At 37.3% G+C, this 20,554-nt stretch overlaps 1 protein-coding gene across 1 annotated transcript in view; it reads right to left on the reverse strand.

Annotated features, from left to right (window-relative positions):
* LOC127420863 (ribosome biogenesis protein bop1-like) overlaps positions 1-20,554 on the reverse strand; it is a 120,243-nt gene that overhangs the window by 1,672 nt on the left and 98,017 nt on the right. The window contains exons 11-15 of the mRNA XM_051663445.1: positions 12,870-13,002; positions 9,650-9,830; positions 8,193-8,484; positions 6,639-6,723; positions 6,358-6,465 (exon numbers count right to left, since the gene is read on the reverse strand). Coding sequence (XP_051519405.1) covers positions 6,358-6,465; positions 6,639-6,723; positions 8,193-8,484; positions 9,650-9,830; positions 12,870-13,002 — 799 coding nt within the window. The remainder of the gene's footprint in view (positions 1-6,357; positions 6,466-6,638; positions 6,724-8,192; positions 8,485-9,649; positions 9,831-12,869; positions 13,003-20,554) is intronic.

The raw sequence follows: 20,554 nt of genomic DNA on the forward strand, positions 1-20,554 counted from the left end.
AGCTCTCAATTCGACTCTGATTCCATTTGATATGTGTATATTTCAGTTAATGTCCATTTTGCTTACATATGAAAGAAATTCTCTCCCAGATAATGTTGTTATAAGTATTTAAATTGATTGATTGCACTCGTGCAAAAAAAAGTACTGTCTCTTTAAGAAAACCAGAGCGTCTGTAAATGAGCGCATATTAATGAGAGAGTTAGTTAATATGCGGTGCTATGTGTAATTCGAATTAAATGCTTATTTTTGTTGCAAATACGAGTGATTTCCTCTCATTGTAGGCTGTGCATATAATAAAAGATCGATATTGGGATTGTTTAAATGAAGATCGCGATGCATTGGAAAACCAATATATTTACCCAGTCCTACTGGACATTACAATTCACAAAAGCCGATCTGACCAACTAGCTACAGCTTTTTAATTGGCTGACAAATAATAAAAAAGAAGCATTTGCTTTTGTAATTGATGATATTTGATCATAGCAGTTGTAATAATAATTGGTTAACAAATCATAATAAGAAGAATAAGAAACATCGAACAAATCAGATAGTCGTGTCATCTAGTAAAATGCCTCAACTAGTAGAATAAAAGAAGCATAGTTGTTTCTTTGCAAACTATAGCGAGTATTTGTACGTGTAAATCCTATGAAAGATGGACATTGTTCATACATTCAGCATGGGCGTTGAAAATGTGACTTTATTTTAAAATGGCAATAATTTTACACATAATGTTAGTATTTCTACAACATTATGGCCAGAAACAAAGTTTATTTAAATTAGAAATCCAGAGATAAAAACATAGTAGACTGGCTTTGATGTAACAGTCAAAAGTTAATTAAATATGTCAAATAAAATTAACAAATTAAAATTAATTTATAACATGTATGGCAAAAAATATTTGTAAATAAAATCATTTTATTTCAGATGAACTGAAGCAGTTCTGTGGCCGATACCGATAATTTTACTTATTGCATTTTAACTCTCTGAACTGGAGTGGCTAGCTAATTAGCTAATTAAATCAAACTATTTCCTCGACACAAAATAGGTGTCATTTTATAGCTTAGAATTTGAACTTTACAACTCATATACAGTAGGTGATCTCTTAATTGCTGACAAGTTAGAAGTGTTTGATTTCATAATTTGATAAATCTGATCATAATAACTGTAAAACTGTAGAGGGGTGCACCGATTCCACCATTTCTCTTCCGATTCCGATAATGGAAATCTCAATATCGGCCGATACCGATCCCGATCACATACCAGAGTTGTTTTTTGCATAATCAGATTAGAATATCTTTCTTTAATATGTAAAGAAACACAAACCTTTAACTTCACGTTATTTCAATAAAAACGTACAGCCTATTAAGAAAACTTTGTTAACTAGTTTACTGGATAACGTAGCAGCAAAATTAACAGTAATTCCAGTCTAAGTCTTCAGTAGAAAAGAAGCTAGTATTTTTTGCACATTTTTTTCAACTTGTATCTGGACTTTAAAGGATTCAAATCTCTTTTTGTATTCACATTAGTTGTAAGATATCAGTCCACTTTTTATTGACACGGTTATTATTTGGAACCCATTCAACTTAAATATTGTTATCATTTGTAAACAAATAATAATGATAATAACAATAAATTATTATTATTATTATTGACTTTTATAATACAATGGTAATATATTTAAATCATGCACCTTTAACTTCAAAACCCTCGCACTTTATTTTAGATGATCCTAAGACTCCATGTAGTCCTGTTAGTTTCTGTTTGTGGGCTAGTTCACAGAAGTTTAATTCACTTCTTATTCAAATTCTGGTAAAATGCACCTCCGGTGCCATTCTAAATGCATATTATAAGTGAACCAAACTATTGAGCATCTACATCTGAAGTGTTGTTCATGAGTAGCGCTCACATATGAAAATAGCCATGAGCTCTGAGGGCTGAAAATAGCCTGCACGTGTTATGTTTTTGTCAACAGAGCAGCTAAATTCACTAACGTGCTGTGCATGCATACTATACTACCTGTGTATACTTACTTATTAAACACAGACTTTTGCGATTCATAAAGCTATTGCATGTCTTCAAGTGGCTTTGAATAAAATGCAAGAGTCATATGAACTACTTTAACCCTTGTGTGTCCATAAAAATAAAAAAAAGTTACTAAGAGGTCCTTAGAAGACAAAAATGTCTGCATCAAAATTAATTATTTTTCATATGCTAAATGCTAAGGGGAAACATTTTTTGGGGGGGATTATCACAGTCTGGGATATGTCAATGATTAGCAACAACATTGATTTTGATTCCACTGTTACTTTTTTTTTTACACACACACACAAATTTCTCAATTCACAAATACAAAACACACTCTGACATCCATACCAACACACCTACACAATTTTAGCTGCATCATTTATTCAATTGGTCTGCAGTGCTCTATAACACAGCAAAACAGAAAACAGGGGAAAAGCTTGTATTTGCTCCATAGGCTAAACATGAGAAAAATGACGCCATCTGGTGGAACATATTAAAAATGTAAATGATGAAGCCAGGGCTCCAGAATGAAAGCATAATATCATAGAATTCATGATTTTATGCTTTAATGGCACTGGGATCAAATATTGCAGTTTTAATGGGTTTCAATGGGGACATTTTTGTCCTGAAGGTCCTGAGTGTAACTATTGTATGTACACAGTTTTGTATAGACGTATAATAGGAACTGAGGTTGAAATATCAAAATTCTCCAAAAAATACACACCTTTGGCAATATTTATGCTGTTGACATTAACACAGCCAAAATGACTGAAAATACAAAAATGAAAAAGACAAAAATGTCCCGAAGGTCGCACAAGGGTTAATTGTGCTTTTATGGTTCTTTTATGTCAGTTTTGGAGCTTGACGGTATCGAACATGACTACCACACAGTATCAGATTTGGATAGGGCTTGTCGGACTGATACCCGTTCCGTCTAAAAACATCAGTATCGGAGCTGATACAGATCCAGGTGTCAGATAGGTGCATCCCTAAATAGGAATCGGTAAAAGATCAAACAGATTGGATAGTAATGAGTTATATCATTGGAAAGGTCTCCTCAACTAGTATAATAAAACTAGCATACTGTATTTCTTTCACTCGCAAGCTATTGCGATGTGAAAACCCTGAGAAAGACGCACATGGCTTTCAACACTGGCATTTAAAAATGTACTATACATGGGTTACTGTAGAATAGTGGATTAATTTATGCATAATTTTAGTACTGCTACAAGTGCAAATGCATATGGCTGGAAACAAAGATGATTTCAATAAGAAGGTCAGAGACAGGAAACATCACAGGTTGGCTTTGACGTCAGAAGTCAATTAAACAGGACAATGCAAACAAATTAATTACAATTAATGGATACATCTCATAGCAAAAAATACAAAATTCACTTTTTTCTTCAGATGGACTGAAGTAGCTCTGCAGCACGTCAAAAATAGAAGCGAGGCGTTCGTCAACTGACAACGTGTCAATGCGATGTAACGGATGCTTTGAGTGTAGACCGCTCTGTTGAATATAACGGAAGCGATCTAGTTTCTAGTAAAATTATTTTTTCTACCATAATGTGGTAAAAACAGCTGCTGATTTTTTTTTTTTTTACAGTCTGAGGGATCTAATGGCCATAAAACACAGAAACTGGAAATGTAGTTTGCTCTATATGTGTCAACAGTTTGAATGGGGAAAAAAGCAAGAAATGGAAAAACAACATTACATCCTCCATTTGAGTATAAAGAGATCTATTAAGGGCAGCTGATGAAGGGTTTGCATCCTGATCTTGCGTTGCCCTTGACCGTACACGCATCATTAGCTCCGCTCAAAGAGCATTCCTCACCATACCGCCGGAATCATAGTCTACCCCACAGATTCACTGAACAAATGCCCAACATTCAGAGAAAAAACAAGACAGACACAGAATAAAAGACGGAAACGAGACAAGAGAGAGCAACTAAAAGTGTGCAAGTGAACAAGACAGGTGTGTTTTCAATGGCATATCAACATACTACTCGTACTCAATGTGATGTATAAAAAGTGATTTTTAACATTTTATTTGATCGGACTGCCAAAAGTTAAGATATTTTATACACAATATTGGATGAAAATGACTGCATATATTTCGAGACTGCTGTTAATTAAACGCGCAATGAAATGAGATCACGTGACAATAATGTAGCATACTACTGTTTGAAACACTTAATGCTACATATTTCATAATGTTCCACATACTAATTTTAAAACAAGTAGTCAGCAGTACACAGTATACTGAGTAGTATGTATTACTAGTATGCAAGTATTCCATTCCATTTACAGGGAAACAAGGAAAAAAACAGACGTGTTCGGAATGGAACGCTTACTACCTAATGAATACTGCACAGTAAACACTACGTACTAACTACTACTTTCAAAAAGCAGTTACAAAAGTAGTTTTAAACAGAAATGGGTGTTTTCTTTAGGCCAATTCATGTCCCAGGGGTTGATTTTCATCAAAAGTTCAACTTTTTTATTTTTGTTATATGAAGGTCTCATTAAAACTGAATAGGAAACTTTTTACCAGGCCATCTTCATTTTATTTTTGGTACTTTTCAAATGCATTTTATGTATACATTTTACTGTTTTAGCCTGGTCCCAGAAACAGACTTTCAATATTACACTATGAAAATTAGGGCTGTCGATTTAACGCATTAATTTAGTGAGATTAATTATATGAAAAAACGTACGCAATTAATCATGTTAAAATTAATCAGTTAAATTAATCATGCCCCTGATCCGTAGGTCAATTCCATAATCAGGAATGTTCCTGCCATCAAAGCAATTCAAGCTTGATGTACCACGTTAATGCAGTAGGGGGCAGTCGGCGCGCCAGTTGTACAATCGAACCAACAAGCAGGCAGTTCAGTCTTCCACAGACAGCTGGATGGCGCACAATAGAATGCAGGGATTTCGAGACGCGTTTTTCAAAGTTTCAAACTGTTTAGCTTGACACAGTGTCCTAAAAACACAGTGCTCATGACTACAGGTGCTTAAAACTAGTGAGATGCGACGCAAACAAAGCGAGAAGCTCCAAAAGCATCCATCTGACCAAGGGCGAAGGTTTGGTTTGAAAATTGGTAGGGACACAATGCAAGGAGAACATTATTCAAAATGTTGACATTAAGACATCTATAGGCACAATATTTCCTCATTTAACAAGTCTCATTTTCTATTCCTCTGCCCCACCATATTAATATTAACCTGTTTTTACTAGCACTATTTTGAACATGAAGGTCTAATTTTCTTTCCTATATTTTATAGACAAAACATGCTTTTCCTCTACCCCGATATTCTTCTCCAATGTGCAAAATAAAACATGTATTGGCTAAATGTATCCTATACATTGTGTGCAGAAAATATGAAATATTAGTTAAAAATGCAAACATCCTTGCACTGACATAGACCGACTCACTTTGACGAGATGCTCGCTTGACTCTCTCTCGCACGCCTATGTCGTCATAGAAACACACATACTAGACGTGTGCCTAATATTTTCTGATCCCTGTATCTTTATAAACTTTATGGATTAATGCATTAAAATTGTACCGCAAGTTGTATACCGAAAAAAAATTATATATCGTGCAGCCCCACAACTGGATCTAAGATAGAAATTGAAATCCGCCCATGTCAGAGAATGCTTAAAAATGCTTTTCAGGTGCATCATGAACAGCGCTGAGAAAAGTAACAGGTGTCGCGTCAAAACGCCTTTTATGTGCCGCTTCAGAAGACGTTGGACAATAATTTACACATGAATAATGATACTGAGAATTTTTAATAGTCATTAAAAAGAAAATAAAAACATGCTATAACGTTAAAGTATTTTCTAAGTGGTAAAATTGCCCAAAAGGTCAGGACATTTTGGATTTTCTGAAACTTTTCCCTATCATCCCTTCCAAAATCTACGCCTATGCATCAGGCGCATGAGTACAAAGACCAACAAGTAAACAGAACAGAGGGAAGTAGGCCAATAATAAGGTAACATTCAATGATATGGAAATAATATTTAAACAAAAATGCACATTTACAGCCACTTTTTGTATTGTCTAAATGCTTAACTTGTCTGCACACTGTATTGTGGGATACAGTATCCATCGCATTGTGAACAGTTGCATGCTACACATTATTTCAAATGTATTCAGTCATCATCTAGGCATTCCTTGCAGTAGATTTACATACTGTACAAAGTACACATACTATATACTGCAGAAATGGTAAGAGTAGTATGCTATTTCGAATAAAGCCAGAGACAAAGAACAGAGAGATTAGGGGAAAAACAAAAAAACAACAACCACTGGACTTACTTGTAGACCATCCCGTGACAGACAATGACGCTACCATCATCAGAACCAGATGCAAATAATGGGTAGTGTCTGTGGTAGGCCACGCCCCTCAGAGCCTTCTTGTGGTGTCTGGTTGGTCGAAGACACAAAAGAGAGTCGGTAAATGTCAGCAAAGGGACATTACACAGAACCGGTCCAATTCCCAGCAGAAGGCATTTATTAGACAGCGCCAACATTTGCAACAAATTCCCTCGAGTCTGCCCTAAATTATAAAAAGCTATACGAGTCTGGTGCTGACTCACCGGAGAACTTTGTAAGGCTTTGTGGACAGGTCCAGATCGAACCAGGCCAGACGACAGTCGTAGCTGCCGCAGATCACATTGTCACCTGAGGAAAATGGGTAGCACAGAGCGACATGGTTAAGAAGAAAATCAAATATGACGTACCGAGAGAGGTCACTGACGTCAGATGTCCCTTGCGTGCTGGACATTTTCAAGAAACCAAGAAACAGATGAATTACGAGTAGCTCTTTCCTTGGTCAACTACAAAAACACACTTTTTATATAACATACCATAACAGACTTAAGAATGGTGCCAGTTTACATTTTGAAAGATTATTGTATAGGCTAACACTCAAGACTTCAAGAAACAGTTCACCCAAAAATGAAAGGACTGTCATTTTGCTCATCCTCATGTCGTTCCAAATCCATAAGGCTTTTACAAGCTGTTCCGATCAGTGTTAGCTTCCCAAGCTACAGGATACGCATAACTTAAAAGTATTTAAACTACAGTCAAGCTACTCTTTAAAAAAAACTAAAAAGTTACACTACAAGCTACTAATAAAAAGTAGCAAATTACACTGAAGCTTTTTAAAGTAGATATATATATATATATATATGAATATAAAATAATATATATAAACATAGATATAACAATCAGATTATATTAATATTATCATCAGGTATATTTAATAATAATATAATTAATTATATAAACATTTAAATATTTAATTAGGGTGATAGGATTTGGTTTACTACAGTAACCATAGGTTAACCATGGCATTTGTAGTAAAACCATAATAAAAACAAAATGAAGCATGGTTACTACAGTCATGATTATTACAATTTTACTATAGTAAAGCCATGGTTACTATATAAATACAGTATTGCTGTAGTAAAACTATACTACAGTCATAGTTACAGCAATATTACTAGAGTAAAACGGTGGTTAATTTTTGCAAGAGTTAAATAAATATGGTGACAACATTAAATTGAAAAAATGTGTACTAATAAAACTAGAAAACAACCTATTTTATATAACTGAATTAAACTTCAGTGATAAATAGCAGAAATTAACAAAATATTTTACTTCAAAAAGAAGGCAAAGTCCCTTTAAGGCCATGCAGGCCTCAAGAGAATCAGTGAATCATTCATGTGAACTAGTTCATTTACATGAACAATCTGAATGAACTGACTCATGTGTTTTGATTCTGTTTGACTACTTCCATCCGGCTCCATTGCAGCGTTCACAGTATGTGACAAATAGCGCTACTCGTTACAGGAAAGTCAGCAATATTGTGACAGCTGAGCTACTATCAAGCTATTGGAAGTTAGTAGTGTCGCAACTTTTCGCTAGTTACTCCCCAACACTGGTGTTGTCTACTTTTATGATGCTTTTTTTATTCTTTCTGGAACTTGATGGCTCCAAATTTTTCAGCTTTCATTGTCTGAAAAACAGCAGCTCGGAGGTCCTTCGAAATATCTTATTTTGTGTTCCACCTTAGTCCTGCGGGTTTGTAAAGACATGAGGTGAGTAAATAATTAAGTCTGGCTGAGTGACACATCACAGTTACGCACCTCCCGGGTGAATGGCCATGCTGGAGATCCATTTGCAGTTGGCCATCAGTTTCTTGGTGAGCTCCTGTTTGATGAGGTTGTACACACGTATGCAGCGCTGCGTAGCCACGAAGAAATAGGGCCTGACTGGGTGGAAGGATACACACTGCACCAGGCCTTTGTTCTTGCGGAAGGGGTTCTGCGTCCGCCGTTTGCTCACCTGGTGAATCACCACCTGTAGATTGCTGCTGTTGTCGGGCATCACGCACGCCAGGTAATCTCCTTTCACATGCCACGTTACCTGCCTTACAGCCTTCAGAGAAAGAGAGCGGCTCAAAATTGGATCACATAATATGCAATCTCAATTCCGAGATTATTGTCCATATTTCCAAACTTGAAACATTACAATGTTAGAAATAATAATCATTGCATACTGCATAATATTTACCATACTACACCAGTATATCCACAGGCTAGGAATGGGACACTAGATTAATACTTACTGAAAACTACATAGTATTCACTGTATGCAATCTTTATTAAATTGCATGTAAAAAAGTATGCATTATTCCACAATAAATGAATTGAAAATAACATATAGCTTGACATTAATGTTTGAAACATTTATCATTGCATACTATGTACTTTCATACTATTTTGGCTAATGTAGTAGGTCATCCAACTACTTCAAGTGTTTAGAAGATCCACATGCCCAATCCAATAATCCAATTATAACCTTAAAAACATGCTGAGACTAAATTTACAGCCGTTATTAATGCTAGCTTCGCCTCTGCCAGTCTGTCAACGCGTGTCGCTGCTTTGCCTTTTCCAGTAGTTTTAATTGGACACTAGAGGCGTCTTAAATTTCTTTCCATTTCAGGAAAAAGACGACCACAAGCTTTTGGCTTCTACCAGTAGTTAAAAGCCTCCTGGCTACAGCTCACGTGAGGGACGGACTGTCTCATAAGGGATAGAAAACGGGGTAAAAGAAAGAAAGAAATAAAGCATAATTTCAGAACAATCTGTGAGCACTTTTGTCCTGATCTTACGTGACTGAACTTCTGACTACCAGCATAAAGTCTGGTCCACTTTGCAGTTTATTCTCGCCAAGAACTGCCTACAAAACGACAACGTCTGAGCGACAAAATGACCAAAAGTGGTAGAATTAACAAACAATTAGCTTTTTAAAGTGATGTTTATGGGCAGATAGATCTAAAATTAGACAATTGATACAAATTTTTACATCTTTCAAGATTCGATCCCATTAATCTTGCAAACTTTGGAGAATCCAGCGACTAATTCTGTCCATTTGTACTGTTAACAGATAAAATTACTGAACTGAACAAAGCATTACTATTTCGATCTGCTAATGCTTCTTATGATGTCATTCTTGTGAATATATTAAATGCAACAATGTACCATCAAAGCAGTTTCTCTGGTATGCGGTTCAACAGTGTGTTTGTGGATGTTTTCTTTACCTTGGGGTGTTTGAGGGCGAGACGGTGACCCTGCATGTGACCTTCACCCTCTGAGACAGTCCACTGCACATGCTGGTCATTCACTTCCTCTGGCTCCTCGTAGGATGAGATCAGCTGATCCGTAGCGTTACACAGTAGCCGGTCACCCAGACCAGGGTTCACGAGGAGTACAGTGTCATCACTACACACACATCAGAATGGGGATTCACACAGTTAAGCTATACACTAATACCATATTTCAACTTGGGGACATATATGGATGTTTCTTCAGCTTTGGGCACTTTCATGTCTCAGGGGTTGATTTTTTTATTTTATTTTATCAAAACTAACAGATTTCAACTTTTTGTCTTGTTTTATCCTGTATAAAAGTCTCATTGAAACTAAATCAGAAACGTTTTACCATGCCTTCACCATTTATTTTTGGTACTTTTCAAATGTCTTTTATGTATAGTTTAAAACTATGATAATCTAAACAAAGAGTGAAATGAACAGAAACCATTTCAATATTTATTGTGTGAAAATAATTTCTATCAATTGTTCATAAATTTCGACTGTCCTACATTCTGATAGAAAAGGAAATCAGAATACTGCCCAGGTGATCTATATACTGTAGCAAGGGCAAAATACAACAGAGATTTTTTATTTATATCTGACGGTGTCACATTAAGCATTATTAGTTCAAAAGACTTAAATTATATCCTGTCCTCTGAGTAACACCAAAAAGTTCACTGTAAATTAGTCAATTCCACCACACCAAAGAATTTGGTTTTTCAACGTTAGTGTACTTGTTAACCAAGTGGATAAAAGTGTCAGTGAAGAGCATGCTTGAGATTAAATATGTTTGAAGAAAACAAAGAAACATCAAGGTCAATATCACTTATGAGCAGAAATGATCTCTTGAGAGCCAAATTGAGCAAAAAGTGTGAAAATATTATTTGTGTAGATAAGCATAATTTCCAAAACAGAATTCTATTAAACACAATACATAATTTGAGATGTGCTGGAAATGACACTGTTCAAGGATAAAATGACAAAAATCCTGTTGTGCATGTATATACACTGTTGGACTTCGTTAGTAGACAAATAAAAAAAATAAAAATTTCAGTGTGAGAAAAATGTTTAGCAAGATTTTACTTAAATAAAAAAAAGAAAAGCCTGAAGTTGAGGAAATCCTTATAATATACACTGGCGGCCAAAAATGTGGAAGGAAGGAAATTAGTACTTTAATTCACCAAAGTGTATTTGTATAATGTGTGATAAATAAATAAAATGAATTTTTTATTTTTTTTAAATTAAGGTGCATGAGAAGTGCCCAACAAGACAGCCACATCTATGGCAAGTGAATAAAGCCTCAACTGAGCCAGATATTCCGTCGCAGCACAATAGTAATAACTTCATGAATTTCTTTACTGATAAAACTGAAATCATCAGAAATAAAATTGGAATTATGCAATCGTCTGTCACAGTACCTAAAATTCTGGCTTGTTAATAATTCCAAGAATATCAAAATCCTCAAAAGGAGGTAGATCCTTTTCCTATTTGGCTCCTAAACTATGGAATAGTCTCCCTAACACTGTTTGGGACGCAGACACACTCACTCAGTTTAAGTCTAGACTAAAGACTCATCTATTTAGCCAGGCATACACCTAATTTATCCATCAACTCACAATTAGGCTGTTTTAGTTAGGTCTGCCAGAACCAGAAACATTTATCATGATCTATAACTCTGCAATAATTTGAATGGCATCTACGCTAATAGTATTCTATTTGTTTCCATGTCATTCATATCCCGAGGTTATCAGAGCCAGCCAGATCCAGCTCCGTTCCTGCTTGGTGTCAGACTCCACTGCTACGTGTCTCTGAGTGATGATGACTAAATGCTGCCGGTGCCAGCCAGACATCACTTCAGTCTATTACGATGGAGTTCAGGGGATGAACTGATGCCAACTCCAACCATAAGACATGGGATACTTCATATGCCACTGCCTGAACCTTGGACTTAGGACAGACCTCACCGAAATGATCTGCCGGTTGAACTGCGATGCACCTCACTGATCTCTGCTTGCATCACCTTGGTCTAATGATGGACTACACACTTAAAATGGAATACATAGACTATCAATTAATTGCCAACAAAAGCCTTCATCAGCCAACTAACAAAGGACAATGCATCTATGTGAACTTCTGCAGTTAATCCAGGATGGATTTCAAAGTCATTCATCTTACAGTTCATACAAAATCTTTGTTTAATCACTGGCCCTTAACACTTACTTAGTTTACTAATTTTAAACCACGACTTGCAATGCACATAAATAACTAATATTGGCATTACATTCATGCGGTTTAGCCAAAGGGGAACTGGGCCCCACTGTGAGCCTGGTTTCTCCCAAGGTTATTTTTCTCCATTAACCAACATCTTAAAGAGTTTTAAGTTCCTTGCCACAGTCGCATTCGGCTTGCTCACTGGGGTTCTAAATACGGATCGAATCTCAGTTGCCTCCGCGTCTGAGACAGTCAATCCACGCATCTTATCACGTGGCTTGTTGAGCGCGTTACTGTGGAGACCTAGCGCGTGTGGAGGCTTCACGCTATTCTCCGTGGCATCCATGCACAACTCACCACGCGCCCCACCGAAAGCGAGAACCACATTATAGCAACCACGAGGAGGTTACCCCATGTGACTCTACCCTCCCTAGCAACCGGGCCAAACACTCAGCACGCCCTGGATTCAAACTCGTGACTCCAGGGGTGGTAGTCAGCGTCTTTACTCGCTGAGCTACCCAGGCTTCCATTATTATTATTATTTTTTTTTTTTTTTATACACAATTTACAATCATATTAAATCAAACTACACAATGAAGACTCAAAGACTTTATAGATATTACAGTTTCATTTTCTGTTAATGCATGATTTTCTGTAAAGCTACTTTGAAACGATGTGTGTTCTGAAAAGTGCTATACAAATAAAAATGACTTGACTCTTGTTATTGGACACTTTCACTCTTGGATTAATCATGGCTGATTGTGTATAGTGAATTTCTACAAAAGGCATCTGTAACTGAAAACTATCGATTTTGAAAGATGCTGCTTCCACACCACTAGGTGTCACTGTAATTCCAAGATAACATGAGCAAAAAGTTACTGAGTGCACCTTTAATAAACCAGACAGCAGCTCTACTTCAAGCTACATATTTATAGAGAAAAAAGGAGGTGGATCTTACTAGCTGACTGCAACCAAACAGACGGAGGGATTGGGATTCCAGGCCACGCCCTTCACAGCTCCCCCAACTTCAACAGTCTTCAGGCAGCGCGCTGTGCTGACCTCCCAGAAACGCACCGTGCAGTCATCAGAGCCTGGGGTCAAAAAGCCAAACCACAAACTTAGTCAGGAAGATGAAACAGATCTGCTTGAGTGAGGTCAGATGCGGAGGCAGCCCTGAATGTGATGCCATGAGTTTGACTCACAGAAAACTGGCTGTGTGTGTGTGTGTGTGTGTGTGTGTGAGGAACAGACAGAAAAAATGAGTGTGAAATTTAAACAAATCGTGAATGTGTATACACTTAGCAACACCCTAGTAACCACTCAGAACACCTTCACAAGCACACAGCAATACCCTGGCAACCACCCACAACACATTAGCATCGTGGTGATTTTTTGAGTTTTTTTCAGGAACTGTAAACGATATATATATATATATATATATATATATATATATTTTTTTTTTTTTTTTGAACACTTCAAAAATGCAGCAATGATGAGACTCTTACAATAATTCAGTTTTAACGACTTAAAATGAAAACACTATAATTACAGTACTTAAAACCTACGGTAACAGTTTTTTTGCGCTGTAGTCTGATTCCAGCCTATGGCATGAAAAAAAAATGTGGTCTAAATGAGCCGAGGTTTATAGGACTGTGTATATTTTCATGTTTATAAAACTCAAATGATGGGCTGAGCGCGCCTCATACCTCAAACAGGCATTCCTCACTAACAACGTAGCTAAACGAAGGAGAGCGCTGGCGGCTCCAGCGTAACTGTCACTCAGTGCTGGTGAAGTGGCAGTCCACATCTCATTTATTCAGTGCAATTTTCCATTTTAGGAGATTTATTTGATTTGGGGCATACATTTGAAAATCCTGAATCGATTTCTGTAATGAGATTTTCTATAACAAACTTGATTTTTTTATTACAGCGTTTGTGCAACGCTCACCACTATGTGGTTGCTAATGTGCTCTGGGTAATTTTTTGTACATTACTATGCGGTTGCTATGGTGTTCTGGTTGGTTGTTGACTGGCAAAAGAGCCCACACCCAAGTTTCAATGATATTCTGGTCTCTAGATATTACTTGAGTCCCTACTTCAATGCACATCTGACTGCTTAGAAAAGTAATTGCACACCTCTCCTCAACATGCCGCACACTTTGAGGTATCCTTAATGTTTGTCTCCCAAATGGTTACACGCCAAAATTTAATATTTATTGTTATCACAAACCCCAAGTATGAGCAACAGTTATAGAGCTTGCCTTTGCAAATGACACTAATTATAACAATGAACAGTTCTTCCACCAAGTAATAAAGTTGCTGTGTAATGTTTTTTTGTTACACTGGACTCTACAATACTTGATTCTGATTGGTCAATGGTGCCATCTAGCGGTCTGATATTTCTAAGTAACAACCGCACATCCGGGGATTAAGACATATCAGACCGGTCATCTGGCTATTGCGAGTCATCTTTCCTGGGTTCACTTTGCGATCTCTACAAGTAAGCTAATAAAATAATTTCAACTCAAATCAATGTTTCGTGTCCATTTATTTATTTATTTATTTGGCAAATAGTCTTGTAAAAAGCTGGATAATTAGCAGTCAGACAGTCGTTAATTACAAAATATACACCAAAAGAACTCCGACGCAACCCGCAGGTGAAATTCAACTATTCAACGACTTCTTTCTTCTTACATAATTTCAATGCAAATCAATATTTTATGTCCATTTATTTAACTATTTGGTTAGGAGACGTAATAAGCAGGTTAATGTAAAGTCAGCCGGTTGTTTTCGCAAAAAATAAACCCTGACAGGTGATCAGGACCCCTACGCTAAGCTGACTGGACATTATCCCTTACATAGTAACTAGTAACATTAATGTAGAATTAAACTGATGTATTTCGACATTTTTACGACTTCAAATGTGGATCATCCAATCAGCCTAAATTTAGCCTAAACAATCCATTTAATAGAGAAAAATTAATTTGGGTAACACTTTAAAATCAGGTTGCATTTGTTAACGTTATTTTACGCAATAGTTAACCTGAATTAGCAGTGCATTCGGGAGCGTTGACGCGAGTCATGTGAAAGCCCCTCAACCAGTGGTGTAGTAGTGTCTGAAGAGGTGGGCATACTGTGAATTTATGAAGGAGTTGTGCTGAAACACAACTCACATAAAGTGCTTGCAATTTAAAATTTCAACCACAGATGTCGCTAGAGAGAACAAAGTTCCATAGTGCATCTTTAATGCATCATGAACAAACAATGAACTAACAATGATTTTATTAACATTAACCAAGATTAATATGCTGTAAAAACATTTCGTTCTTAATTATTGTCATGATACCTAATGCATGAGAGCGTGAACATGGGCAAATTTGTAAGACAGGAGTTTAAAATTAAAATAAAAACTCTTGGGTTTTGTCCAAATACACAACTGCAAATTAACCGGCAGCTAAAAGAGATTAGAGATGTTGGCAGGGAGCACTGCTTGGCAACACAGGAAGTGCTTATCCCCTTTAAAACAAGCCAGTACCACACGCTACACAACATGCATGTATTCACTTGCACCACCTCAAAAACATCTTTTTCTTTTCCACTGATGTCAATGATGCCAAGCAGTCTATTGGATAATATCAACCGATACCTATTTTATTTTTATTTTTGTTTCTTATTTATTTAAGCAAATTTGCATTCAGGTCTGGCTCCTTTCTGGCATGGTTTCACTCCGAATTATGTCACATTACGGAAGTAAAATGGGTTTTAAATGAATGTTGTCTCAACATGGCACTACTGTCCAATATAATGGGTTTTTAGCATTATTGCTTCCTCCATGATGGCAAATAATACTGTCAGTTCCATTTTATTTATGGTCACCGTCTACACTAAAGCGGCTACAGGAAAGTTTAGGTGCCCCTAGCACAAAATACACACACACACACACACACACACGCGTCTCCAGTGTGAGTTGAGCTGGTCAATCCCAGCGGGTTAGTGCAGGACACCACAGCTGTACGCAGCAGACAGGCCTCTGACCACCACGGAGTCCGTCCCTGCCTGCTATATCTGTCTCAATACTTAAAAAGTGATTATGGGTTTTGGAGTTATTACACTCCACCCTCCGCGCCCGGTACGTTTCCCCTTTCTGTTTTCCCTGCGTTCATGAAGCATGCAGGTATAAAAGTTAAACTGAGATTTTACGGCAGCCTCAGATGGTAAGCGTTCACCACGTGATATCAGGAGGCGCTTTTCCCACCAAACGCATCTAGCAGTGCACATCCGACAGCCTGCAGTGTTGTCACGCTATACCCCACCTACACTAATTGAAAAATATGTATTCATGTTCAATACACGCAGCTTTTAAAACCTTTTTAAAATTTAGAGACTACATGGTATATTTGTACTTTTAAATGAAATATTACATAATGCACGTTCCTGGTCTTACTGTGCATGATTCATAAGTGCACGTTATTTAAAATAAAAGTATCTTTGTAATCTGATAGTGTCATAAAAAGCAAATGTGAGATGAAAAGCAATTGCTGAAGCAACCACTTCATTTTATGGTGCTTCTATGACACTTTTGGCTCAAGTGTCGACTCGCACACTCTTCGGTCCTTTGCATCGCAAGTGCAAATCTCTACCAGTGGAGCTACCGAACAATTTGATGATGCTAGAGCAAGCTTGTAAATGTATTTGGTTATGTAATGCAAACGTTAAAGTGTATCTCCTTACAAGTCATGCGCTTGTCTTAAGACAGCATTTTGTGTAAGGAACAGGGCAAAAAGTAAGTGTGATAATCGGCAGTTTTACTCGTAGTCTGTGTAAATAAGTCATTGGGCTCTAATTGTGTGACAGCACAAGCTGCAGCGCAAAGCATTATCTAATTTCCATGAGAGCGCTGATTCAAATGGCACTTTTCATGCCAGCGCAAAGCGCAAGTGGACGTGGGTGGGAGTGTCTGCGCTATCTGTGGGTGTATGCACACAAACTGTGGGGGTATTTTGTGTCAATGAAGTTAATTTATTGAAGCTATTTTCCTGAGAATTAGGTTACTGCGCTAAGATGATTCAGCACCACGTCTGTTTTCAGCACAAAGTCTAAATTATTTTCCTACTTTTGCAGTTTGGAGATTAAACAAGCAGGTGGTAATAAAGTTCATGTCCAACCTCTGTAAATACAGATAAAATTATACACCAAATTAGGTCCTTGAAAATAACCGTTTAAGCCATTTTATGAAACAAAACTTCATGAGATTCATGTTAAACTTTCTAGATGTCATGGTTTATTTTTCAATGTTTATATTAACAATATGTATTGGTATTTTTCCACCTGTTGTCGTAGAGTGTTTTTAAAGTCACTGCAAAAGAGGCCGTTGGAAGAAGGTAGGTGGTTATATAAAAAATGTTTTGACCACTTCGTTATTTTAATTATTTATTTTAATTATATTTTTGTTTAGTTTGAAAAGAAATTTGAATTCAGAAATATTTTTGGTTTAAAGGGATAGTTCAACCAAAAATTACAATTCTCTCATCATTTACTCACCCTCATGCCATCCCAGATGTGTATGATTTTCTTTCTTCAGCAGAACACAAATTAAGATTTTTAGAAGAATATTTCAGCTCTGTAGGTCCATACAACGCAAGTGAATGGGTGTCAGAACATTGAAGATCCAAAAATCACACAAGTCAGCATAATAGTAATCCATAAGACTCCAGTGGTTAAATCAACATCTTTAGAAGCGATATGATAGGTGTGGGTGAGAAAAAGATCACTTTCACATTCTTCTTCTTCTGCTTTTGGTGATTCATATTCTTCTTACATACCACACCCTACTAGGCTGGGAGAAGAATTTCAAGCAAAAAAGTATTTAAATATTGATCTGTTTCTCACCCATACCTATCATATCACTTCTGAAGATATGGGTTAAAACAATGGAGTCATATGGATTACTTTTATGATGCCTTTATGTGCTTTTTGGAGTGTCAAAATTTTGGCACCTATTCACTTGCATTGTATGGATCAAAAGAGCTGAAATATTTTTCTAAAAATCTTCATTTGTGTTCTTCAGAAGAAAGTCATACACATCTAGGATGGCATGAGGGTGAGTAAATGATAAGATAATTTTTATTTTTGGGTGAACTATCCCTTTAAGATTTTCGTGTTTCAATGAATTAAATCCTTAAAGAAAAATCGACTGGTAGAAGTGAAGTGGGTGGAAAAAAAATTACAAAATAAAATAAAAGATCCCATAAAATGTATGTAAATATGAACATGTACAATTGTCAAGCGTGGGTGCCATGGCATTTCAATATAGTTGCTAGGGTCTTCTGGGTGATTGCTTTCTGGACCAAGTCAAAAGAGATCACTCAGGTCTCTATGATATTCCTGTCTCTAGATATGGCTCGGGTCCCTCCTTCAATGTAAGGAGTGCGTTTACATGCACGTTCTTATGCCGATTATAAGCCGACAACATGTGTGGTCATGTAAACGCATTAAACTGCATTCCTTTAACTGATCGAAATGGGGGGCCTGGGTAGCTCAGCGAGTAAAGACGCTGACTACCACCACTGGAGTTCAAGAATTTGAATCCAGGGCATGCTGAGTGACTCCAGCCAGGTCTCCCAAGCAAGCAAATTGGCCCGGTTGTTAAGGAGAGTAGAGTCACATGGGGTAACCTCCTCGTGGTCGCAATAATGTGGTTCGCTCTCGGTGGGGCACGTGGTGAGTTGAGTGTGGATGCCGCTCAGTGGATGGTGTGAAGCCTCCACACGCTCTATGTCTCCGCGGTAACGCGCTCAACAAGCAACGTGATAAGATGTGTGGGTTGGCGTTCTCAGACGCGGAGGCAACTGAGATTCGTCCTCCGCCACCCGGATTGAGGCGAGTCACTACGCCACCACGTGGACTTAGAGCACATTGGGAATTGGGCATTCCAAATTGGGGTGAAGAAAAAAAACAAAAAAACAAAAATAAAACTGATCGAAACGGGTAGACTTCGGCCCATTACCCCGATATCGTGTTGCATGTAAACAACTGAACCAGTGTTCTTACTGGCTTATCTTATGTTCGCATTTTGCAAGTATTGTGCACATGCCTCTACATATTATACATCAAAAGCAGAGGATAACTCGATTATTTCAATCTCATGTAAATGCGGTTTTCTTGCATTGTCAGATTTTTTAATGAAGCTGAGTTTTGGGAGTAATCAGAGTATTGGTGTGCATAAATATGGGCTCACTGGGATTTTTTCACCTGTTTAATTGTTTACTAGGCAAGTCTGTTCAGTTTCATAATAGCACACCATGAGGATATGAACAGTGATGCATATCCAGCAAACTCCACTAACAGGCATAAAAGCAAAACTGCTTAAGCAAATTTCCTAAGTTTCCTCAAACACTTGTTTTATAACAAATTAGTCCACGTTTTTTTTTTTTTTTTTTTTACACCCTCTGGCTGTACGATCTTTTCAACAAGATTTTCCAATTTGCTTTCAGCTACAATTCCAAAACCAGCAACACAAAATAGGCAAACCCAACAGGCAACAAAGCCCTGGGACAAAAGTGTCACATCGAAGCCCAAACCCACAGATATGGAAGAAATTATCTCTATTAAACACACACCAGCCGAACAAAGTGAAGGAAAGAAGGGTGCAGCAGCCCAAGCTCGGGGCAAGAAGCATTGTGATGCCTGGGAGGTTTGTCAACTGCCATTTTAACTGTGGGGAAAGCCGTTTTATTACTGGTTTAATATATTTTATAGCTAGACTAAAGAGCAACCCCCGACAGTAGTGGTTTTGCATGTGGGCTTTATGAAGATCTTTGTTATACTCAGCTTAACAGATATTGCCAATAAAGTGCACCCAACGCCCCACCCAGTTGTTTTATTTTGTATTTTTATGAATCTATCCATATTTTTCACTATTCCCCCATATTTTTGCCCTGATATGCTCTTTTCCCTCAAGTGTCCCTGCTTCTCTGCTCGCTGTCTTTTTTGTGAGCACAACAGGGTTCCCGCACTTTTTTAATGACCACAATCTTTCCAGTCATTTGTGATTACCTGAAGCAGATTTGAAGAAATAATTTTGATTCAGACTGATTTCATAATCTTGCAGTAATGAGAATTGGCCCTAAAAATAGGCTTCATTTTTGACATGCAAAACATAATTTCTTAATTGTTTAGTTGGATTTTGGAATAAAGTAGGACAAGGAGAGACTCGCCTACCCTCAGTCACCATTCACTTTCATTCTATGGGGGGGGGGACAAAAATGCAATAAAAGTGCGTGGTAACTGATGCTGTCATTCTGTCTGTGTTTCACACAAAAAAAGTCATATTTCATGACCATGGGGAAAAAAGCATTTAGGAAAACCACCACTATCCTATTTCTGAACGCCATTTTAAATGTACATGCATTCATTTGGCAGACACTTTTTCCAAACCGACTTACAACTGTGCATTCAAGCTATACATTTATCTGACTTTGTGTTCCCTGCGAATCAAACACCTGACCTTGCTGTCAAGCCCTACCTGTTCCAGAGTGGTTTTGTTACCTGATTCACCTCATGCAAATTAGATGAGCAAATGCAACTGCATTTTCATACTGTTCGAATATCATTTGGTTTCTATGGATTTGGCTGCACCACTGC

The sequence above is a fragment of the Myxocyprinus asiaticus genome, chromosome 30, assembly GCF_019703515.2.
Source record: "Myxocyprinus asiaticus isolate MX2 ecotype Aquarium Trade chromosome 30, UBuf_Myxa_2, whole genome shotgun sequence".
Classification (NCBI taxonomy): domain Eukaryota; kingdom Metazoa; phylum Chordata; class Actinopteri; order Cypriniformes; family Catostomidae; genus Myxocyprinus; species Myxocyprinus asiaticus.